This window comes from Ascaphus truei, chromosome 6 (genome assembly GCF_040206685.1).
Source record: "Ascaphus truei isolate aAscTru1 chromosome 6, aAscTru1.hap1, whole genome shotgun sequence".
NCBI lineage: Eukaryota > Metazoa > Chordata > Amphibia > Anura > Ascaphidae > Ascaphus > Ascaphus truei.
Genome location: NC_134488.1, coordinates 40209603 through 40231342, shown reverse-complemented (window position 1 = coordinate 40231342; position 21740 = coordinate 40209603). Strand labels below are relative to the sequence as shown.

The 21740-nt window shown below is 42.6% G+C and overlaps 1 protein-coding gene across 1 annotated transcript; it reads left to right on the top strand.

Annotated features, from left to right (window-relative positions):
• The first annotated feature begins 1722 nt into the window (after positions 1-1722).
• LOC142498059 (indolethylamine N-methyltransferase-like) lies at positions 1723-9380 on the top strand. Its single transcript, XM_075606566.1, has 2 exons — positions 1723-1895; positions 8951-9380. Exons 1-2 carry the CDS (start codon positions 1723-1725, stop codon positions 9378-9380), a joined length of 603 nt encoding a protein of 200 aa, XP_075462681.1.
• Positions 9381-21740: the final 12360 nt, after the last annotated feature.

The following is a 21740-nucleotide window of genomic DNA, read 5'->3' as shown; positions in this document are numbered from 1 at the left end:
CCCAACATTGCATGCATGGATTAACTAAAGAACCATCAGATTCAGCCAATACTAATAAGCAATATATTAAACTCTGAAATATAATGAGAAACTCTAGTCACAAAGTAACTGCAATTTTGAGACTGTACTGCACCGACACACTTTATTCGAGCAAATACCCAGTATGTACCTGGCAGATACCTGGAATGCGCCGCTCCTCACCTCTGACAAGCCCCGTTGCGTTTGCCTTCCCAGCCTGGGTTCATGCCTGGCTGACGGGCGGCTGATCTGTTAAATGATAATGATTAGGATTTAATAGGCTGCAATGCTTCGCGTGTCTACCAGATGGCATAAATTCATGAATTGTAATGCAGTATATATATATATACTGTGCAGTATTGCAGCCAGCGGGAATAAAATGCTTCAATCCCTGCTTGGAAAATACCTCCATGCACTCGGGCAGAAAACAGTCACAAACCTCAATACACCCGGGTATACCCGAATTCGTGGGACTAGCCGAGCTCGAATAAAGTGTGTCGCCAGTGTAAATACTCCCAGGGCTAATAGCATGTGATTCCTCTACAGTTATCACATCTTCCAACCTGATGAGGAATTACCTAATATGGATGAGCTATCTCATGATATTCACATGATAAAAGCTAACAATTTTGATCAAAATGTATCCTGTCCAGAATTGTTAGCAGGACTGTGCAATGATCTTTGATCATAATATTATCTATTAATATTACAATAAAAATAAACGAAACCACACCAATTATGATTTGATGACACCAGAAGCAAATACTAAACACAATATTTTTTAGACACATCCAAAACAATGCAATTTTTATTAGCAAAAGAATTAGTGCATATAGACTTGATGATTCATAGACCACAATAAATGCACAAACTTATTATCGTGTCATGTCAGATGTATAATTTCAATAATCCTAATGACAAATCATTTTCCAGGCTACAACCATAGCCAGCAAAGCTCATCAGTCCCATGTGAATGTTTGTGCAGAAGCTTATCACATGCTCTGATAATTGCTGAAATACTGTGATGCCAACCGAGCTTCTACAATTCTATCTTCTCAAGCTGCAGACTTGATGATACATAGACCACAATAAATGCACACATTTAGTATCATGTGTCATATCAGATGGATCATTTCAATAATCCTAATGACAAAACATTATCCAGGCAACAACATTAACAAACACGGATCAGCACCGTTCCATTTGAATGTTTATGCAGAAGCTTATCACATGCTCTGGTAATTGATTAAATACTGCGATGCCAACTGAGCTTCTACTATTCTACCTTCTCAAGCTGCAGCTTAAGACCTTCACATGCTACATACTGTAGAAGTAACAGGATCGTTACACCAAGGACACACACAATGGATTCCAGTCTCCACAAGCATTACCATGATGAAGAGTTTGATCCCAGAGGGTTAATAGATACATATTGCTATAATGGAAATAATGATATGTTTGAGGAGTTGATTTTATATCCTATTACACAATTGTTTAAAACGTTTTCTTCAGGTACGTTCATTTATAGTTGATATTGATTTTACTGTAAAATATTATTAACATTTTTGGGGAACGAAGCATGTGAATAAGCACTTGTATTTTCTTCAATACTTTGCTAAAGGTAATAACAATGTTGTCAAAATGTGTATTTTCTAACCATTGGGTGCAGGTCGTGTAAGAGGGGAAACCCTGCTCGATGTTACCATGGGACCACTCACATTCCATCTCTTAACCGCATGTGATTTCTTCAAAGAGATCAATGTAATAGAATTTACTGATGCAAATATCAGGGAATTTGAAATGTGGTGGAATATGGAGCCCGGAGCTGCTGACTGGTCTCACATTGCAAAAATAGTTTGTGATCTGGAAGGAAAGAGGTAAAGTATATTTCAGGAAAACAATCATCTTCCAGGTGAGAAAAAGTAGACCTTAAGGAAGCAGGAAAATGCAACTAAAGCCTCAATGCTCAATATTAGGCATGAATGTGTTTACTATGTATCCACATTATAGAAAGACAAGAAAGTCCATTCTTCAAACTCCACGTTTGTTATCACATTTACATGTGAAACCCCTGACTAAAACATAATTCATTGAATAAAAGCCCAGGAACGGTAATAAATAAATGCCTTACTACTATTGGGTATACAATGGGGGGTAGGTCGTCTTATGCTATATAATAATCTTCTTGTAGCCCTCAGTTGCCAGATAGCCATGGGCTCCCAATGACAAGTTAACCACTTGGGCAACTAAGAGATGACCTTATGTAAAAGTTGCTAAACATCTATTTATTGAACTTTAATTCTTGGTACTGACTATTAGACTACACGTAAAGAAAACCCGCACAGCTAGTGTTGAACCACAGTGAGGTGCTGACTGGATGGAGACGTAATTATATCATATGAAAGAAAAAAGAACCCAGTCTTCCAGCACTCAATCACAATAAATGTATAGTTGTAAGTTTAAAATACTTTATTAATAACCATAAATAAAAAATAGGGTGTTAAAACGTGATTAAATGGTATAATTCAACAGCACGTGACTGTATCCTTGATAACCCACCTAGGGTTAGGTGGGTAGATGTAATAAGATCCCTAATAGATACTCAGGATCGGACGCTATAGGTTATAGCTACCTAAAGGTATAGGAAAGGAGCCTATGAGAGCCCACTAAAAGGCAATCTCCATGTGAGTGTATCTAGGCATATAATGCGTACTCAATTGATACACTGAGGAAATGTACATTAGCACACTGTGGCATAAAGTGCGATAGGTTAGACCTGAGTCATATCTGCCCCTGATTGAGATTGTACTGGTGGCTACATAAACTCACCAGCGCTGTCAGAGCCAGGTCTATGATGAGAACCTGTATAGCCCACACTACTACAAATAGGGGCAGACTAATAGGCAGACTCTAAGGTAAGATATGATGTTGGCATAACTAGGGTATAAGATAGATTCACCAAAACACCTATACTGCAAACGATGTTTATTGTAGAAACACCTTTTGTAGCAGTGTTGAAACAGTAATGTTATAGAGGTGTTATAAACTAGTTAGGTACACCCTCACTTCTGTTAGTGAGATGTCAGTGGTATCTGTCAATTCAAAGCTGCTAGTGCATAGTGCTCTGCAATCAAAGTAAAACGCTGTATTAGGAGCCAAATGCAAACACCCTGCACACATAGGCAATTCACCCTTAACATAACAAGGTGGTGTGGTGCGCAAAAAGGGTGGGGGGTAGCATGGAAGCCACCTCCACAGTGTTTGCAGTGGCACAGCTGAGGTCAGCGCTGACCAGTGAGGCTATGATTTGCAATACACAGCTATGACCCACTGAGGAGCTGCTCAGCAGATAACAGGTTAATGCACAATAGAAATGCCAGTGATCACTGCTAATATTGTGAGTTGGGTATTTGGTGGTCAATAATGGGGTTAGGTCAGTAAGGCCCAAATGCACACCACCCCCCTCAAATACAGCTGGTATATATCTATTACCAAATAGAAGGGAGCCGGTCTAGCTGCTGATCGCATAGTCCCCTATATCAGCGCTGGAGCAAAGGGTAGACCCAGTCCTTGCTTGACAGTATGACAAGGTGGTGAAAATTGATGAACAGATTTTACATGCACAGGGGGTGATAGTATTCCCCCATTTTGAGCTATCAAAGGATATCCTATATAGGGTGAATAGGCAGACACAAACAGGGGAGGTCAGCAGACAGATATTGGTTCCCAAGGCGTTTGTTAAATCTGTGTTCACTCTAGCCCATACTGTCCGTTGGGGTGGTCACCTGGGCAGGGATAAAACATTGGACCGTATTTCATCCCGATTCTATTGGCCAGGGATGCATAGTGATATTGCTAAGCTATGTGCAGCATGTCTGGAGTGCCTGCTAACTAGTCCAAAAGGACAAAAACCAGCCCCTTTGGTTCCTCTACCCTTGGTGTCAGTTCCCTTTGAGAGGATTGGGGTAGACTTGGTAGGACCTCTAGAACCTTCTGCGAAAGGACACAGGTTTATCCTTGTAATAGTTGACTATGCAACAAGGTATCCTGAGGCGTTCCCCCTGAGAACAGCAACGGCGAAGCAAGTAGCCAACAAGTTGTTGGAACTGTTCTCATGGGTTGGACTTCCCCAGGTTATGTTGACAGACCAAGGTACAAATTCCATGGCTAAACTGATGCAGGATGTCTTAAAGTTACTAGAAGTCAAGTCTGTTCGGACATCGGTCTACCATCCACAGACTGACAGATTGGTGGAAAGATTTAACCGAACTCTAAAAGGGATGCTGAAGAAATTTGTAGATTCAGAGAAGAAAGCCTGGGATGAACTTCTCCCTTTTCTGCTGTTTGCAGTGCGGGAAGTTCCCCAGGCCTCCACAGGATTCTCTCCATTTGAATTGCTCTATGGCCGCCAACCCCGGGGTATCCTAGACCTCTTAAAGGAGTCCTGGGAGGAACAGCAGTCCCCTTCTAAGAATACCCTGCAATATGTACTAGACCTTAGGAAGCGCCTGGATGTGGTCGGCCATTTTGCCAGGGAGAATCTTAGATCAGCCCAGGACAGTCAGGAGAGACATTACATTCAGAATGCTCGCATGAGAGTGTTTCACCCAGGAGACCAGGTGATGTTATTGTTACCCAGTTGCGAGAGTAAACTCCTGGCCAAATGGCAGGGCCCATTCGAAGCACTCCACCATACGGGTGATGTGGATTACGAGATCGCTCAACCAGGGTCCAGGAAGGGTAAACAAATTTACCATGTGAACTTGCTGAAACCCTGGAAGATGCAGCGGTCTCTATTCATCCACCCGATGGAGGAGGAAACGGACTTGGGTCCTCAGCCTCCACGGGAGAACATCGTGAGTGACGATAAAATACCTATGGGTAAACAGTTGTCCTCTGAACAAAAAGGGGACTTGTTAGCAATAATTACACAATTCCATGATGTTTTTCTGACTTACCAGGACAAACTAACTTAATTTCCCATGCGATCGAGACATCACCTTGGGTAAAAGTACGTTCCCATCCTTATAGGTTGCCTGAAAGTCGTAGGGCTCTGGTAGAGAAGGAGGTACAAGAAATGTTACACTTAGAAGCAATTGAGGAATCATGCAGTGAGTGGTGTAGTCCACTAATTATGGTTCCTAAATTCGATGGGAAGGTAAGATTTTGTGTGGACCTCCGAAAGGTCAATGCGGTATCCAAGTTTGACGCATATCCAATGCCAAGGGTGGACGAATTAATTGACGTCCTTGGTAATGCGGAATATATATGCACGCTGGACTTGACAAAAGGATACTGGCAAATACCCTTAGAGGAAAAGTCCAAATGCAAAACAGCCTTTGCCACTCCCATGGGTTTACACCGGTTTGTAACAATGCCATTTGGACTGCATGGAGCCCCAGACACATTTCAGAGACTCATGGATAAGGTACTGAGGCCCCATAGAAATTATGCCGCAGCCTACCTAGATGACATTGTCATTTATAATAAACACTGGCGGGCCCATCTAAATAGGCTGAAAGAGGTCCTCAAATCTCTAAGAGAGGCAGGGCTCACAGCCAACCCTAAGAAATGTGCCCTGGGTAAGGCGGAAACTAAATACTTAGGGTATGCAGTGGGAGGTGGAAAAGTAAGGCCACTAGCCGACAAGGTAGTTGCCCTGAAAGAAGTTCCGACCCCCCAAACAAAAACGCAGGTATGCTCTCTGCTGGGTTTAGCAGGGTACTACAGGCGGTTCATCCCCAACTATTCGGAAGTGGCAGCCCCTTTAACGGACCTCACAAAAAAGTGTGCCCCTACACAAGTGGTATGGTCAAGGGATTGTCAGAGAGCCTTTGAGGACATAAAAAGGTGTCTATCAGAGTGTCCCATCCTTAGAAGCCCGGACTTCAACAGCCCTTTTATAGTGCAAACATATGCATCAGAGATAGGGCTAGGGGCAGTGTTGTCACAACAGTTTGAGGGAGTTGAACACCCTATCCTTTTCCTGAGTAGGAAATTGTTCCCGAGGGAAAAAAACTACTCAGTGATTGAGAAAGAGTGCCTCGCAGTAAAGTGGGCAATCGAGGCTTTGAGGCATTACCTGGCAGGAGTCCATTTTACTTTGGTGACGAATCATGCTCCACTGAAGTGGTTAAATAATATGAAGGATTCCAATGCTAGACTGACTAGGTGGTATATGGCCCTCCAACCCTTCTCATTTGAGATTCAGCACAGGCCGGGAAAAGAGAACGCAAATACTGATTTATTTTCTAGAGAAGGGGTGGATGGTCGGGCTTCAGCCGTGCGTAGCCCCAGCCACACACTAACAGGGAAGGAATGTGCCAGGGTAAATAAAAGTCACCAGCCATATGCCTGGAAAACATATGTCTAGTTTGCAGTGCAGCACTGACTAGGTTAACTTCAGCTGGGAACGTCAGGACAATTAGTGGATCCCAGCTGCCTAATCAAGGTGTGTTAAAAACCCAGGCTGTAGACTCATGGTGCTGGCTGTTGAGGAGAGAGGAGTAAGCTGCTGGAGAGATTACTGAAACAAGGTCTGTTATCAAAGTACATGAATTATGAACTGTCTGTCTCCTGCATAGAAAAGGGTAGCTGCCTGATGTTTACACTGTCTGCTAAAGAGAAACTGTTTTGTTTTTTCTGCTGAAGAAAAAAGCCAGTTTTCTTTTTGTTTGCTGATGAAAAGCTATTTTTGTTTTGGTGTGCTGTATATCTTTTAAGGCTGAATAAATAAGCCTTGTCAAGAAACCAACATGTGTCGTTACATGTACCCTGCAACAGGGTAGAGTGTAGTGGGGGGGGGGGAGAGTGCAGGTGGGGAGATAGTGTCAGTGGGGGGAGATAGTGTCAGTGTTCAGTGGGGGTTAGATAGTGTCTGTGTTGGGGGCGTGAGAGAGTAAGTGAGGGGGGAGAGTCAGTGAAAGGATGAAAGAGTGTCAGTGGGGGGGGGGAGAATGTCAGTGGGAAAGGAGGAGAGAGAGTCAGTGGGAAGGTGTGTGACTTAGTGTCAGCTGGGGGGGGGCAGTTTCAGAGTTGGGGGGAGAGAGTGTCCATGGGGAAGGGGGCGAGAGAGTGTCAGTTGGACATGATGAGAGAGTGTGAGGTGTGGGTGTGAGAGAGTACCTGTGGGGGATGGAGAGTTTGTGTCAGCGTGGGGTGACAGAGTTTTTAAGTGGGGGGAGAGAGAGTGTCAGTTGGGGGGAATGAGAGCATCAGTGGGGGGAAGAGAGAGCATCAGTGGGGGAGGTGACAGGGTGTTATTGAGGACAGGGGGATATTATCAGTGGGTAAGGGGAGGGAGAGTCAGTTGGGAAGGTGTGTGAGAGAATGTAAATAAGGGGGAGAAGTTTGTCAGTGGGGGGGGAGAGAAAGTTTCAGGGGGGAGAAAGAGTGTCAGTGGGGAAGGGGAGAGAGTATCAATGGGGATGTGTGAGAGAGTGTCAGTGCAGGGGGAGAGAGAATGTCAGTCTGTGGCGAAGTGGGTGTGTGAGTGCGGGGGAGAGAGAGTGTCAGTGGGGGGAGAGAGAGTGTCAGTGGGGGAGAGAGAGAGTGTCAATATGGGGGTAGAATTTCAGTGGGGGGTCAGAGAGATTGCCAGTGGGGAGGTGAGAGAAAGTGTCAGTGAGGAGGGATGGAGCAAATGTGCTAATGGGGAGGATAGAGAAAGTCAGTGGGAAGGGGGAGAGGTAGAAAAGCACAAGACTGAAAGTTTACGTAGGGTGCCGAATATCCTTGCACCAGACCTGTGAGTGTGTGTGTGTGTGTGTGTGTGTGTGTGTGTGTGTGTGTGTGTGTGTGTGTGTGTGTGTGTGTGTGTGTGTGTGTGTGTGTGTGTGTGTGTGTGTGTGTGTGTGTGTGTGTGTGTAAGGTTTGTGTGAGGTGTTTGTGGATGTATGGAAGTGTACGATGGGTGTGAGTCATTTAAATACACTTTGTATATCCCAGTATCTAAGGTGTTCTCCTTTTTGAGCACAGGTGTCTCTCCCTATGTTATTTAGAGGGAGGTTTAGGGGATATATATAGTACTCAGTAGGATGCTATTAATATTTTTATTTTGTATTTACAATTTGTCAATCGTATTCAGTGTTTTATAGAGATGTACAGTAATATATAGTAGAAGAAAATAATACAAATAAGGAAACGTGAATAATACATGAAAAACTGAGATAATAAAGTAGCTATCAAGGATAATTGAATTCCATTTCTTAAATACTCCTTAATTAGTGATTATGTAAAAGCTGATAACTTTCAATGTTTCAACTCTTAATAAGAATACCTTATCCTTCTATTTTCTGTCATAGGGAAATAACCCAGTTTTCTGTGTGGAAGGTGTAAAAGATGTCAGGAATTGGTAAAACCTGAGATTTATTTAACTCCTTGTTTTAATTGTCTTATTCATTAGGAATCCGTTTCCTGGATTTACTCGAATTTTCTGCTCAATTTGACTTTTTAAATCTCTTAATCACTAGAGATGGGCGAATCCACACACATTTTTTTTTTTTGGGGATGTTCTCTCATTTCTCCCCAAAATCCACAAACAGATTTAGTCAATATGAAACCCTGCAGATTCATCAAAAACCGCCATTGGTTATAACCTGGGGACGGATTTATAGATTCCAATCCGCAGGTTCAGCAATCCCTCGGAGGTTCATAAGATTACTACAAATCCGTCCCCAACTTGTAAAATCTGCAGCGTGTATTGGTAATAATAATTAAAAATCCGCAAAACGTGAATTGCCATTTTTGAGATTGATCCACTGAAATCCGCGGAACAAAGGAACTGGCCGATCCACTGTGGATCCAAATCGGACCCCAAAATTATTTGTCCATCTCTATTAGTCATATGAGTGACACATGTACATTATTTTCTGCATGTACCACAGTTTGCTCCAAAACTGCCATGTGATCCTTTTTCATTTTGTAATTTCAGCGAGGGGTGGGATGGAAAGGAAGACAAAGCAAGAAGAGCAGTGAAACGCGTTGTCAAATGTGATCTCACCAAAGATAACCCTTCAGAGCCTGTAGTCCTGTCACAGATGGACTGCCTGCTCTGCATGTATGTCTTACAGGTTGTTAGCAAGGACCACCAGGCTTATCGTAACAACCTGAAAAAACTAGCGTCAATGCTAAAAACTGGGGGACATATGTTACTGGTGGGAACATATAATAATTCATGCTATATGATTGGTGAGCAAAAGTTCTTCAGTCTGTCCTATGATGAGGAGTTTATAAGAGAGGCTGTTTGTGATGCAGGATTCATCATTGAGAATTTGGAAGCCTTACCTACTAAAAAGAGCAGCAATATCTCAGATTATGACCAAGTTATGTTTATGATAGCACGCAAGGAGAGGGAGGTTTAATGATAAAAGATAATACAACAATGTATCTGACACTTTACCTACTGAATGGCAAAAATACAGCAAACATCTCAATTACTACTTATAAAATGACTTACCATATCATCTAGTAATTGTACATTTTTAAGTGTAACTGCAGTGACATAACAGGGACGTATATGTATGTATATATTTATTTGTGTACATACACTATATGTACATGTATGTCAAGACCTTTATTATGTATTCTTTACATTTTCTTTACTAATATGTTAGAATTAGAATAAGGTTATACAATAAAAATGTAACCCAAGCTAGTGATGAACTTAGAAAGACTCAGCTGGAAGACACAGACATTGAGTAAATTACATTGTATAACAACTTTTGATTTACAGCCTGTGGGGATGAGAGGGAAGGGGGTGAGGTATGTGGGGAAAGACATGTAATACTGTACATTAAGGAAAAGACAAACATATTAAAGAAAATAAAATAATTTCTGGACCCATCAGCGCACCTGCGGTTCTACTACAACTTATATAAAGAACCGATGGTCCAAATGTGCATTGCTGCTGCTCACCCTCTAAAACAGGGGATGCCAACTCCAGTCCTCAAGGGACATCAACAGGTCAGGTTTTCAGTCTTTCCCGGCTTCAGCACAGGTGCTAGTTATAATAAAATCCTGTAGAAGGGAAATCCTGGGATTGCAACGGTGCACAGCCAAAACAGGAGGAGGGGACCAGCAAGGTGTGGGTTAAAAAATTACTTTATTAGTATATGATATCGGGCTAACAAACTCTGACGCGTTTCGGACGTGAAATGTCTTTCATCAAAGAGCTGATTTGCATCTATCCCCCATTGCAGTCTTATAGATCAAGCCCCGCCTGCCCGCGTCATCGCGCTGCGTGGTATTGGCGCGAAAACCGCGGAGTTACAACCTTATTGGTCAAGGTCAGCAACCAATGGGAAGTCTCCATGTAAGTGGTGTATTACAAAGCGATGATGATGACGCGCTGCTCTCGCCGGCGCGGCACCTTTCTCCGCCATGGTGCATAGCAACGCTGCATGGTTACCATTTCTAATTTCCTAACAACAACAAAGGGCCTCCCCTTAAGGTGCATGAAACCGTATATAAACGGATGAGCGGGCAGGAACGGAGAATGAGGGAGGGGAGGGGGGTGGGGGGGGGCGGGGAAAGGACAATCAATAAGACTGTTGGGGAGGAGAAGAAAAATACAGTAACATTAACATTAGCATAGCAATAATTACTAGGCTATATACATAACAACATTGACAAAAAGATATTAAAAACAATAGATCATCGAATAGCAAATCTAAAAACTGAAATGGAGGCAATACATGAATTTCAAGGGACAATGTTGGAATGTGTTTTATTTCAAGTGACTATAAATAAAGGGTATATTTGAAATTAATAATTCAGTCTATGTGTATTTATTGGATAACCTTAATTTGTTTTGTTTTGTTCATACTCTAATGGGAGAGACACATGTCTGCCCCTGTTATAACACAATACCTTATATTGTATGGGGATCCTCATATTGCCCCCATGTATGTTTTATCCTTTCTCAAAAAACATTAATCAGATGTGTGGACAAAATCAGGTTTACAACACCAATTGCTTGTTTGGAATATACTTATATCATAATGGATGTTAAGGTGAATGAACAGTGGTATATGTAAAGATAGTTTTGAAACACATTAATTTGAACTTATATGTCCATGTGGACACAGATGTTGATTTTAGTAGCCATATAGAGCTAAAGTATCCACTAAGTCTAGGAAACCGTGGCCAATGTTTGTACATTTAATTAAGGAAGTGTTTGAGCTCCCAGTCCTGGTTCATGCCCCTGGGTGCCAATGTCCCAAGGGCATAAATCCAGAACATCTCCCTACAATTTAATGATGCCTCCCTGTGGCCTCCCCTAGGGTGTATGGGGATGTTTTCAATAGCGCTGTATGTAAATGTTTTTATAGATCCCACAGGACATATATTGAAATGGCGCGCCACGGGAAAGCGTTCATCACGGTTCCTAATACTGCGAATATGCTCATTAATTCTGATTTTGAGTGCTCTTGTTGTCCTGCCTATATTGCCACTCCCACATGCACATTTTAACAAATAAATTACATAATTTGTGTTACATGTCATGAATGACTCGATACGGTATATATGACCAGTATGTATATCTTTAAGAGATTTGATTAGTTCAGCATATCTGCAGAGATTACATAGTCCACACTTGTAGAATCCCTTTGGTAGTTGTTTTTTGCTAGTTTTCTTAGACCCATACATACTTTTAGATACATAGTTTCCAATGGTCTTCGCCTTGCTGAAGACCATTCTCGGATTAAATCTAGTATACTGATCTAAATCTGTATCTAACTTTAAGATTCCCCAATGCTTCTGTAATAGAAATCTAATTTGCTCAGATTGCTTAGAAAACGTGGTTATGAAAAGTGGACACTGGTCTGTTGCATTTCTGTTCATACTTTTTGTAGTTGTTTTTTTGGGAGTCCTCTATTTAAGAAGGTGTTCCCGGTCCATTTCTAAGGCATGGTTAAATGCAATTTCTATGTCCCTCTTTCCATAACCACTTTCTCCAAACCTGTTCTTAAGATCTTCTGCTTGTTCCATAAAGGACTCTTGTGTGGAACATAACCTCCTTAACCTCAGGAATTGTCCTTTCGGTATGCCCTTGATTAATGATCTAGGATGGGCGCAGTTTGATCTGAGCAGAGAGTTTTTGGAGTTTGCTTTTCTGTAGATGTTGGTCTGTATTTGTTGACCAACATCTATGTATAAATGTAAATCTAGGTAATCAATCTGTGTATCGTGATACGAGTGTGTAAACTTCAAATTGTACGTGTTTGCCTCAAGATATTCAAAAAGCTGTGCAGTGTATCGGTGTCCCCGTTCCAGATAAATAATAAATCATCAATGAAACGACGATATAAAATAATATGTTCTCTAAAGGGGTTAGTGTCACCGAAGATGTGAGTGGTCTCCCAGAATCCCATGAATAGGTTTGCATATGAAGGTGCAAATGATGTGCCCATAGCTGTGCCTTGTGACTGTAAGTAAAATTGAGTATCAAACATAAAATAATTGTGCTGTAATAGAAAAATAACTGAATCCAATAGAAACGTGCTTTGTGCCAAATTTAAATTGGAGTGATTGAGAAAGTGACTGATTGCTCTCGTGCCCAGGGTGTGATCAATTATAGTGTATAGAGAGGTTACATCGAGCGTAACCCACATGTAACCATTTAACCATTTGATTTTTTGAATATCCTGAAGCAAATCCGCCGAAACCCTCAGATAGGCCGGTAATGTTTTGACCAATGTTTGTAAAAAGTAATCAACGTACCTAGATAAACCATCTCCCAAAGATCCAATGCTTGAAACAATAGGTCTGCCCGGAGGGCAGACAAGAGTTTTGTGGATCTTTGGGAGATGGTGAAAAATAGGCACGATGGGAAATGGATTGTACAGATAAGTTGATTCCCGATTATTTAGTACCCCCAACTCTCTGCCCAGATCAAAAAGGTCTCGGATCTCCGCCAGATATGACTGTGTAGGGTCCTTATCGAGCTTACAGTATGCCTGTGTGTTGGAAAGCTGTCTCAAGGCTTCTATACGATAAGCTTCCATATGCATAATCACCACTTCTCCCCCTTTATCCGCGTTCTTGATGATGATATCCGACCTCTTTTTTAGTGAACTCAGGTCTGATCTTTCTTCTTTGGTCAAATTGTCAAAAGAGGGAGCAGTGAAGGTATAACAAAGGGGGAGGTGGAGCGTAGAGAAAAAGAGAATGCCAAAGTAAGATGAGGTCAATTTATTAAAACAACACTGCACAGTATTACTTACAATTGGATAAAACCGCATGCACGTAGAGACTACCCCAAAAGTCTGTATGCAGCGTCGGTCAAAATCCCCCTGCCCCGACCGTGATCCACTGCTGCAGATTCTCACAGAGTCCCTGACCCGGAACCGGAAGTGCAACAACACAAGAGTGGTAGGCGGGCTCTCATCAGCTAGGTCAAAGGCTATGGCAATAGCTGCAACCGCTAGCGAGATGACGGGGGAAATACCAACAGCTACTATGTGGGGAGAATCAAACGTGCTAAAACTGCACTCCTACCCAGAAGTGCAACTCAAGAGTAATGAGTATAACCCTCAGGCTTCTCCCCACATAGTAGCTGTTGGTATTTCCCCCGTCATCTCGCTAGCGGTTGCAGCTATTGCCATAGCCTTTGACCTAGCTGATGAGAGCCCGCCTACCACTCTTGTGTTGTTGCACTTCCGGTTCCGGGTCAGGGACTCTGTGAGAATCTGCAGCAGTGGATCACGGTCAGGGCAGGGGGATTTTGACCGACGCTGCATACAGACGTTTGGGGTAGTCTCTACGTGCATGTGGTTTTATCCAATTGTAAGTAATACTGTGCAGTGTTGTTTTAATAAATTGACCTCATCTTACTTTGGCATTCTCTTTTTCTCTGCGCTCCACCTCCCCCTTTGTTTTGCATTTTGGATTGACTGTGGCTGGCTGATCACCGGAGGGAGAAGGCCTTTTCTGAAGATTCCCCGTGAAGATTACAGACGAGTGCAGTCTCCATTTCTAGGAACAGCAGTGAAGGTATAGCCTTTGGCCAGAATCTGTAAATCCTTCTCCACTAGTCTCTCAAAGGTTTGTAAATGAGGACCTCTGGAGAAGGATGGACAGAAGATGGATTTACTTCTAAAATCTGTGTGTTTAGTACCGCTCAAGAATGTGAATTGTTCTTCATTATATAAAGAATCTGAGATCCTATCTTCCATGTCTAGGTCTAACATATCCTGGAGCACTCCATACTCTTTGAAAGACAATCTGTCGTCCTGAAACTCGTCAGTTGCCTGAGAGGTGTCTAAAAGGCCCCTGTCATCCAACGGAGGAGGCTCAGGGCGAGAGATGTCCTTGGATGCAAAACATTTTTTCAATGACAGTTTTCGAACATATTTCTGTAAATCAATAACCGTGTTGAACAAGTTAAAGTCATTCATAAGGGCAAAATTAAGACCCTTGCTCAACAGTGCTATTTGCCTTCGGGAATAGTGACCCCTGAAAAATTAATGACATTTTGATTTTCCATTAAAGGTCGGCTTTCTTTTTCTTTTGTGCTCCATCTTTTGTTCAAGCGCCTTGTCCTTTTAATGAGTTTTTTGTCACTTTTTGACTTCTGAGGTCATATGAGGTAGACGCTTCATCTTGGTGTCTAATATTCCGGGTTTCATAGTCCGTGTTGTCCCGGTATCTATCTGTGTTTTCATCGGTGGAAAAGGATACCGTTTGCTGGCGACTTTCCCCATCAGAAATGTCCGAAATACTTGATGTTTCTGGCGACTTTTTTAGGATTGATTTCTTCGGTGTCGACCTCCTTGATCTATCCCTTTTGTTCTGAGATCCCTTCTGTCCGAATTCCTGATGAGCAGCACCTCTCACTTAATGGTATGACTGCTCAACATGCAACAGTCATACCATTACTCAAAAACAGCAAGCTTGACCCTACCTGTCTTTCTAACTATCGGCCTGTCTCCCTCCTGCCTTTTGCCTCTAAACTCCATGAACGTCTTGTTTTCGCTCGCTTGCTCCATTTTCTCAACACCTATTCTCTCCTAGACCCTCTACAATCTGGCTTCCGTAATGCTCACTCCACGGAAACAGCCCTCACTAAAATAACTGATGACCTCCATGCTGCCAAAGACAGAGGTCATTACACTCTGCTCATATTACTCGACCTCTCTGCAGCATTTGACACCGTGGACCACCCTCTTCTCCTTCACATTCTCCATACTCTTGGTATTCGGAACAAAGCTCTATCCTGGATCTCATCCTACCTCTCCCATCGTACTTTCAGTGTCTCTTCTGCTAATACCTCCTTCTCCTCTATTGATCTCTCTGTGGGGGTACCCCAGGGCTCTGTCCTGGGACCTCTTCTCTTTTCTCTGTATACACTCTCTCTAGGTGACCTAATAACATCTTTTGGGTTTAATTATCACCTCTATGCTGACGACACACAAATATATTTCTCAACACCCGACCTTACACCTACTGTACAAACCAAAGTTTCTGAATGTCTCTCTGCTATATCATCCTGGATGGCCCTCCGCCGCCTTAAACTCAACATGGCTTAAACAGAGCTCCTCATACTTCCTCCCAAACCTGGCCCTACTACCTCCTTCCACATTACTGTTGGAACTACGATCATTCACCCAGTAGCCCAAGCACGCTGCCTTGGGGTCACACTCGACTCCTCTCTCACATTTGCCCCTCACATTCAAAACATTTCTAAAACCTGTCGCTTTTTCCTCCGCAATATAACAAAGATACGCCCTTTCCTCTGTTGCTCGACTGCTAAAACTCTGACTCAGGCCCTCATTCTCTCCCGTCTTGATTACTGTAACCTCCTGCTGTCCGGCCTTCCTGCTTCTCACCTGTCTCCCCTACAATCTATCCTTAACGCTGCTGCCAGAATCACTCTACTCTTTCCTAGATCTGTCTCAGCATCTCCCCTCATGAAATCCCTCTTCTGGCTTCCGATCAAATCCCGCATCTCACACTCCATTCTTCTCCTCACTTTTAAAGCTTTACACTCTTCTGCCCCTCCTTACATCTCAGCCCTAATTTCTCGTTATGCACCATCCAGACTCTTGCGTTCTTCTCAAGGATGTCTTCTTTCTACCCCCTTTGTATCTAAAGCCCTCTCCCGCCTTAAACCTTTTTCATTGACTGCCCCTCACCTCTGGAATGCCCTTCCCCTCAGTACCCGACTAGCACCCTCTCTATCCACCTTTAAGACCCACCTTAAGACACACTTGCTTAAAGAAGCATATGAATAGCACTGTGGCTATTCTGAACACATGGCACAAAAAGCTTGGCCCCCTGCAGATGCACTTACCAGAACTCCCTCCCACTGTCTCTGTACGTTCTCCCTACCTACCAATTAAACTGTAAGCTCCTCGGAGCAGGGACTCCTCTTCCTTAATGTCTAAAGCACTTATTCCCATGATCTGTTATTTATATTATGTGTTATTTATTGGATTACCACATGTATCACTGCTGTGAAGCGCTATGTACATTAATGGCGCTATATACTGTAAATAAAGACATACAATACAATACAATACAACTTCTTCATCAGCTGCATACTTGCAGCGTGAGGATGCACAATACTTTTGTTACTTGAAACTGGTTGCAATTTAATACAGGGCTTTAATAATCTTGTTCTTAATAACTTTCTTTAATCCTCTCTTTCCAGGTTCCCAGCTGGGGGTCCTTTTTCTCTCTCTGTACCCACACCTATTGCGCACAGGTAACAGGTAACATGATGCTGCTTGCTAACACTGTGCTCCATCCCTATCACCTGCTGACCACAGCACAGTACAATAGTTAGAAGTATGACCTGGGTAGTAACCCCTGAAGGGACGTGTATCAGATCAGTCTTGGGGCTGTATGCAGGGCAGCCATATTGGGATAACATGTTTTTCTTTAACTCCTTTCCTAATGCCTTGTTTATGATTGACACTTCTGTGGCCTGATTTACGTCCCTATACTGAGGGCTTTGCTACAAGGGACACTTCCTTGTACTGCAAAACACAAACAATGTCTTCTATCTTACACTATCTACTTACTGTGTAGCTCCCTAGCTCGATCTCTGCTCTCAGCCTCTCTGTCTCCAACTGTCACTCACTGTCTCCAACTGTCACTCACTGTCTCCAACTGTCACTCACTGTCTCCAACTGTCACTCGCTGTCTCCAACTGTCACTCACTGTCTCCAACTGTCACTCACTGTCTCCAACTGTCACTCACTGTCTCCAACTGTCCCAGAATCCTCCTGCTCATTTCTCTTGTCAAGAAAAGTGACGGGGCTAAGATCCTGCCTGGCAGAACAGCATCACGGTGGGGAGGGGGGGCTAGAATGCTCCTTTAACCCTATATAGTAACCCCAATAGGGAGGGGGTTGAAGCACACATCTACGAAGCACACTTTGTCGGCCCATTAAGAGGGCAGCATGCAGAGAATTTCCAGACTATTCTGGATTTTTTGGCTTTCCATCAACACCTGGTTAATAGAAATGATTTTCTGAAATAATGGACGAATGTTGGTCATTTATTAATAAAAATATTTTATTTTCTCCTGAGCATGACAGTGAAAATGTACTGTATTTGCAAGTACAGTAACTGCGAGTAACATATACATTTCTACTGTTGACAATACTACAATTTCACATTAATATTTGCACTGATGGGGAAATATTTGTGAATGCAAATGAAAACAGCAGAAGTTTATACCATATCTTCATGATTTGATACTATTCCCATTGAATTTCTATCCATATGCATCTTCCATATACTGCCACATTATGATGAGATAAAGTAATAAATAATATGTGTAGAATGTTTTAAATGTTCAAATTATCCTGTCACAGTCTTTTGATTTTCCTATCCCATTCATCTGGGTCTGTGATAATATACAAGTGAATGATTTTTGCTTTAACAAGCTCAAGGAGTATAGATTTCATGTGTCATTGACCTGTCATTATTATACCAACAAGAAACAATTTGATATATGTTTATGTTTTTGGTCACAATGACTGGTCATTTTTTATGTATTTTTGTATTTTACAGTAACTTTTTCATCTGACATCTATGTTGACTATGCGGACTCTATGTTTCATAATGAGGTGATCAATGAATATTATACTAAACACCTGATACTCATTGTGTTGATTGATTTGAACAGCTGTCATAGGTTTGCTGGTGTATAAATGGATGTCTTGTGATGCAAGCAAATTACTCTTTTGACAAAGGCCTTCCAGGCCGAAACGCGTCAAGAGGACTCGCTTGCACCTTGTGCAAATAAAGCTTATTTTTATCCCACATCAGCCTTCATCTATTTTTGTGCTGTGCGACGCATCCTTCTCTCTTTGAGAAGTTCCTTCACATGTACCATAACCAGTACCACACTGAAGGAATTAATATTTGGATAGTTATACCGTATTTGATTTTTATTATAAAATAAATAAGTTGCAGACCACATATTTATGTACCAATATTCCAATTAATTGCATATAGATAACGTTTTTGGATCTGCTGTTGCTTTAAAGTACAAAAGACAATGCAAATGCAAATATAACAAACATTTTATCCCAATAAGAATCAAATTCATCAGATCATAATAATTCTCCATAATGTAAAGAGGAAAGATAAAATCTTTTTATCTTTTATTATCTTTTTTTATCTTCTAAAAAAAAGAACAGTGTTTTCCACCTCTCGGAAAACTATGGCTGTGCTTATACTGCCGACAACGCAACCGATGACGCCACCCATCACCGTCGCCATTGCGATAGTTGTATTTAAAGTTTAGGCGATGTTGCTGGCTACAAGGCCAGTGACATCAGAAAGGGGGAAGGCAGAGGGACCGAGAAGTTCTCTGATTGGCCACATGCGGAGACCATCTCTCGAAAAATCAAATAACAGTGACTACCAGATTTTTGGTAGCGCTGTCGCCCGTCGCTTCCACTATAAATAAGCGCCGACGGCGACAATGCATTTGGTTTGACGCAAAGTCATGTCGCTGTCGCCGACACTATAAGTGCAGCCTAAGGGTGAGCAGGTTAGAGGGTTCAAAATTAGAATTTTGCAAACTTTGAAGTTATTTTGCATGTTCTAATCGAAACGTCAGAATTGAAGTCAGAGCCAAAAGACGTATTCGCAGGTTCGGGGATGTTTCTTTTTCTGAAAACTGGGCAGACTTCGGGTGCATGAATGGAAAATCCTGTGAACTTTTGTGAAACAAAAATTTTAAAAAATGGTGAAAAAAATATCATCTGCTATATGGATAATAAATTAAATTGAGATAACAAAATCATCAAAATAAAATAAGTTAACATATATTAAAGCTAAAAACATAAAAATAAGACACAGCTTAATCGTGGTGTTGAGGTCGAAGGGACCTCTAGAACTATCAAGGAACTGTCCACCCCATCTCCCATTTGATATGTGAAGGTTATAGGTGTGATAAATATAAAGTGAGCCCCCAAAGTTAGCTGATGTTGAATAATTTTAATAATTTTGACCCCTTCCTATAACTGGGTATGCAGGGTGTCAGACTGAAAACAGTCCAAAGGATCCGGTGCTCTACAAAATATATTGCAGGTGTGCAGCTAAGAAAACGCTGTATGATAGTGTATCTGGATCGAGTAAATTAAACTCTGTGTTCGTATATCTATGAGTACATGCCACTTCAATAGTATGAAAGTTAAATAGTCACGTTGTATGAATGAATATGTGGCTTGATTAACAACTGGCTGCCGCATGCAGCACCATCACGTCGTAGTTCATTACTCACGAATTACTGGACCAATAGTAAAGTTGTGAGCAGGATCCCCAGCACACACTGATAGCCACCAACACCTTTCAGCAGCTCCTAGTGGTGAGTAGCGTGGTGTCAGGCGGAGGGGGAACCCCTGAGCAGGAGTCCAACAGCTCCTGGTGGTAAGTAGCATGGCGTCAGACAGAGGGGGAACCCCCGAGATGGAGTCCAGCAGCTCCGACAAGGGCACAATCCTCTCCAGTGAGGGAGGTAGTGGAAAGACCCCCAGGTACACAGACACGCCACAGTGTGAGCATAGCCACAGAGTGGCTTCTTGATGATTGTATTGCCGCCTGCTTCACAAACTCGATGAACCGCTGTGTTCCATAGAAACCAGGGAGGAGGCGTCTGCAGATATGCAGATGGGGTCTTTAAGCAGCATTTTCAAAGTAGCGTGCATCCAGGTAAAAGGCAATGATCTAGATCAACAGGAAGACCGGAGCACAGCTCACCAGTGCAAAGTAGGACACAAAGGTTTTTCTTTCAACAATTTATTGATTTAAGAACATAAGGCAGAAGTCCTAAAGATGCACTGACATGTTTCACGCACGGGGCACTTTCTCTTCGAAAATTCTCTTTCACACCTGCTGTATCCTGACATCCATCATATTGCTGTGGTAAGTAGAACTGTATTTCTTAACTTTATTTATGCTGGTTTATGTGATTAATAATGGGCAAATAATCTGGAAATAAGTTATGTTTGGTGTGAGGGGGGGTTGATTTATTTAAATGTAGGACATGTTTTATTTTTTTTTACATACAGGGTTGGTTCCTTAGCTCTGCGGGGGCCTATGGAGACCACCTGAGGACCCCCGGATGCCCACGGGTTCCACCTGAGGACTCACAGGGGACATCTGTGGGGAAGAAACAGGGGCCCCACAGACGTGGGGCCCCGCAGGGACCACCCGAGGACCTCAGACACCTGTGGGGATAACCCAAGGACACCCGTGGACCCACCTGTGGACCATATTATGGTCCACGTGACCTATGGGGACCATCTGGATGCCCACAGCGCCTTGTGGGGACCACCCGGAGACCCCCAGATTCTGTGGGCACCCCCCTGTAACAGGGGACTTATCCCTGTTCAGTAATGTTCCTTTAATCTAGCAGTGCAGTGTGGTGGTTAACTTCTGGTAGTTAATTACTAAACACCACTTGCCTGATTGAGATGGCTTACAAAAGCCTGTCTGTTCAGACAGGAAGTAACTCCTCCCTAGCTCTGACTGAGAGCTGACCTTTGGAGAGACAGAGCAGAGGTTCTTGAGTCCCAGGAGAGACTGACCAAAAGAAACCCAGATCTTTGGAGCTGACCGGTCTTAAGCTCTGCACCGCAGAGCTGATTTTCAAGACACAGGGAAAACTACTGCACCTGAAGCTGAACCAGGAAGTGACAAGATTTTCCCTCCAAGAAACAGATAAGACTTTATTCTTAAGAGACTGCTTATACCTGCTTATTGCATGTTATATGTTTGGGGCTGCGAGAACCTGCTTGACTAAGGGAGATGTGAATTATTGCATAGGATTTCACTAGAAATACTCCCAAGTGAAAAGAAGCTTTGTTCCCCACCCCCTTGTTTGGATGAATTTCCTGATGAAAAGGAAAAGGCACAATAAAGCCTTATTATAATTTCACATTATAAACGACTCCAAGTGTGTACCTCTGTGAACGTCCGTCCACACCCCCTCTGGTGCACTGTGGGGCCTGTGGGCACCCATCGGGACCACCAGGATCTACCATAGGCCTGGGGTATTAACCCTGTATGTAAAATAATAAATCATGTTTTTATGGGGGGAGGGGGCAGGGGTGGGTGGGTTATGTATTAATATTTATTAAAAATGGCAATGTATATTGTGGGGCCTAGGAGGTTGGTAGTGGGGCTGTTCCATGTAATTTTTTTATTGTGGGTAGTGGGGGGTGAAGGCGGTATTGTCCCCAAGGGTAGGTAGTGGG

Excerpts from the sequence above, each read along its gene's own strand:
- LOC142498059 (XM_075606566.1), top strand. The coding sequence starts at position 1,723 with ATGGGACCACTCACATTCCATCTCTTAACCGCATGTGATTTCTTCAAA. Across the intron at positions 1,896-8,950 it reads TGTGATCTGGAAGGAAAGAG|CGAGGGGTGGGATGGAAAGG; the intron begins GTAAAGTATATT and ends TTGTAATTTCAG.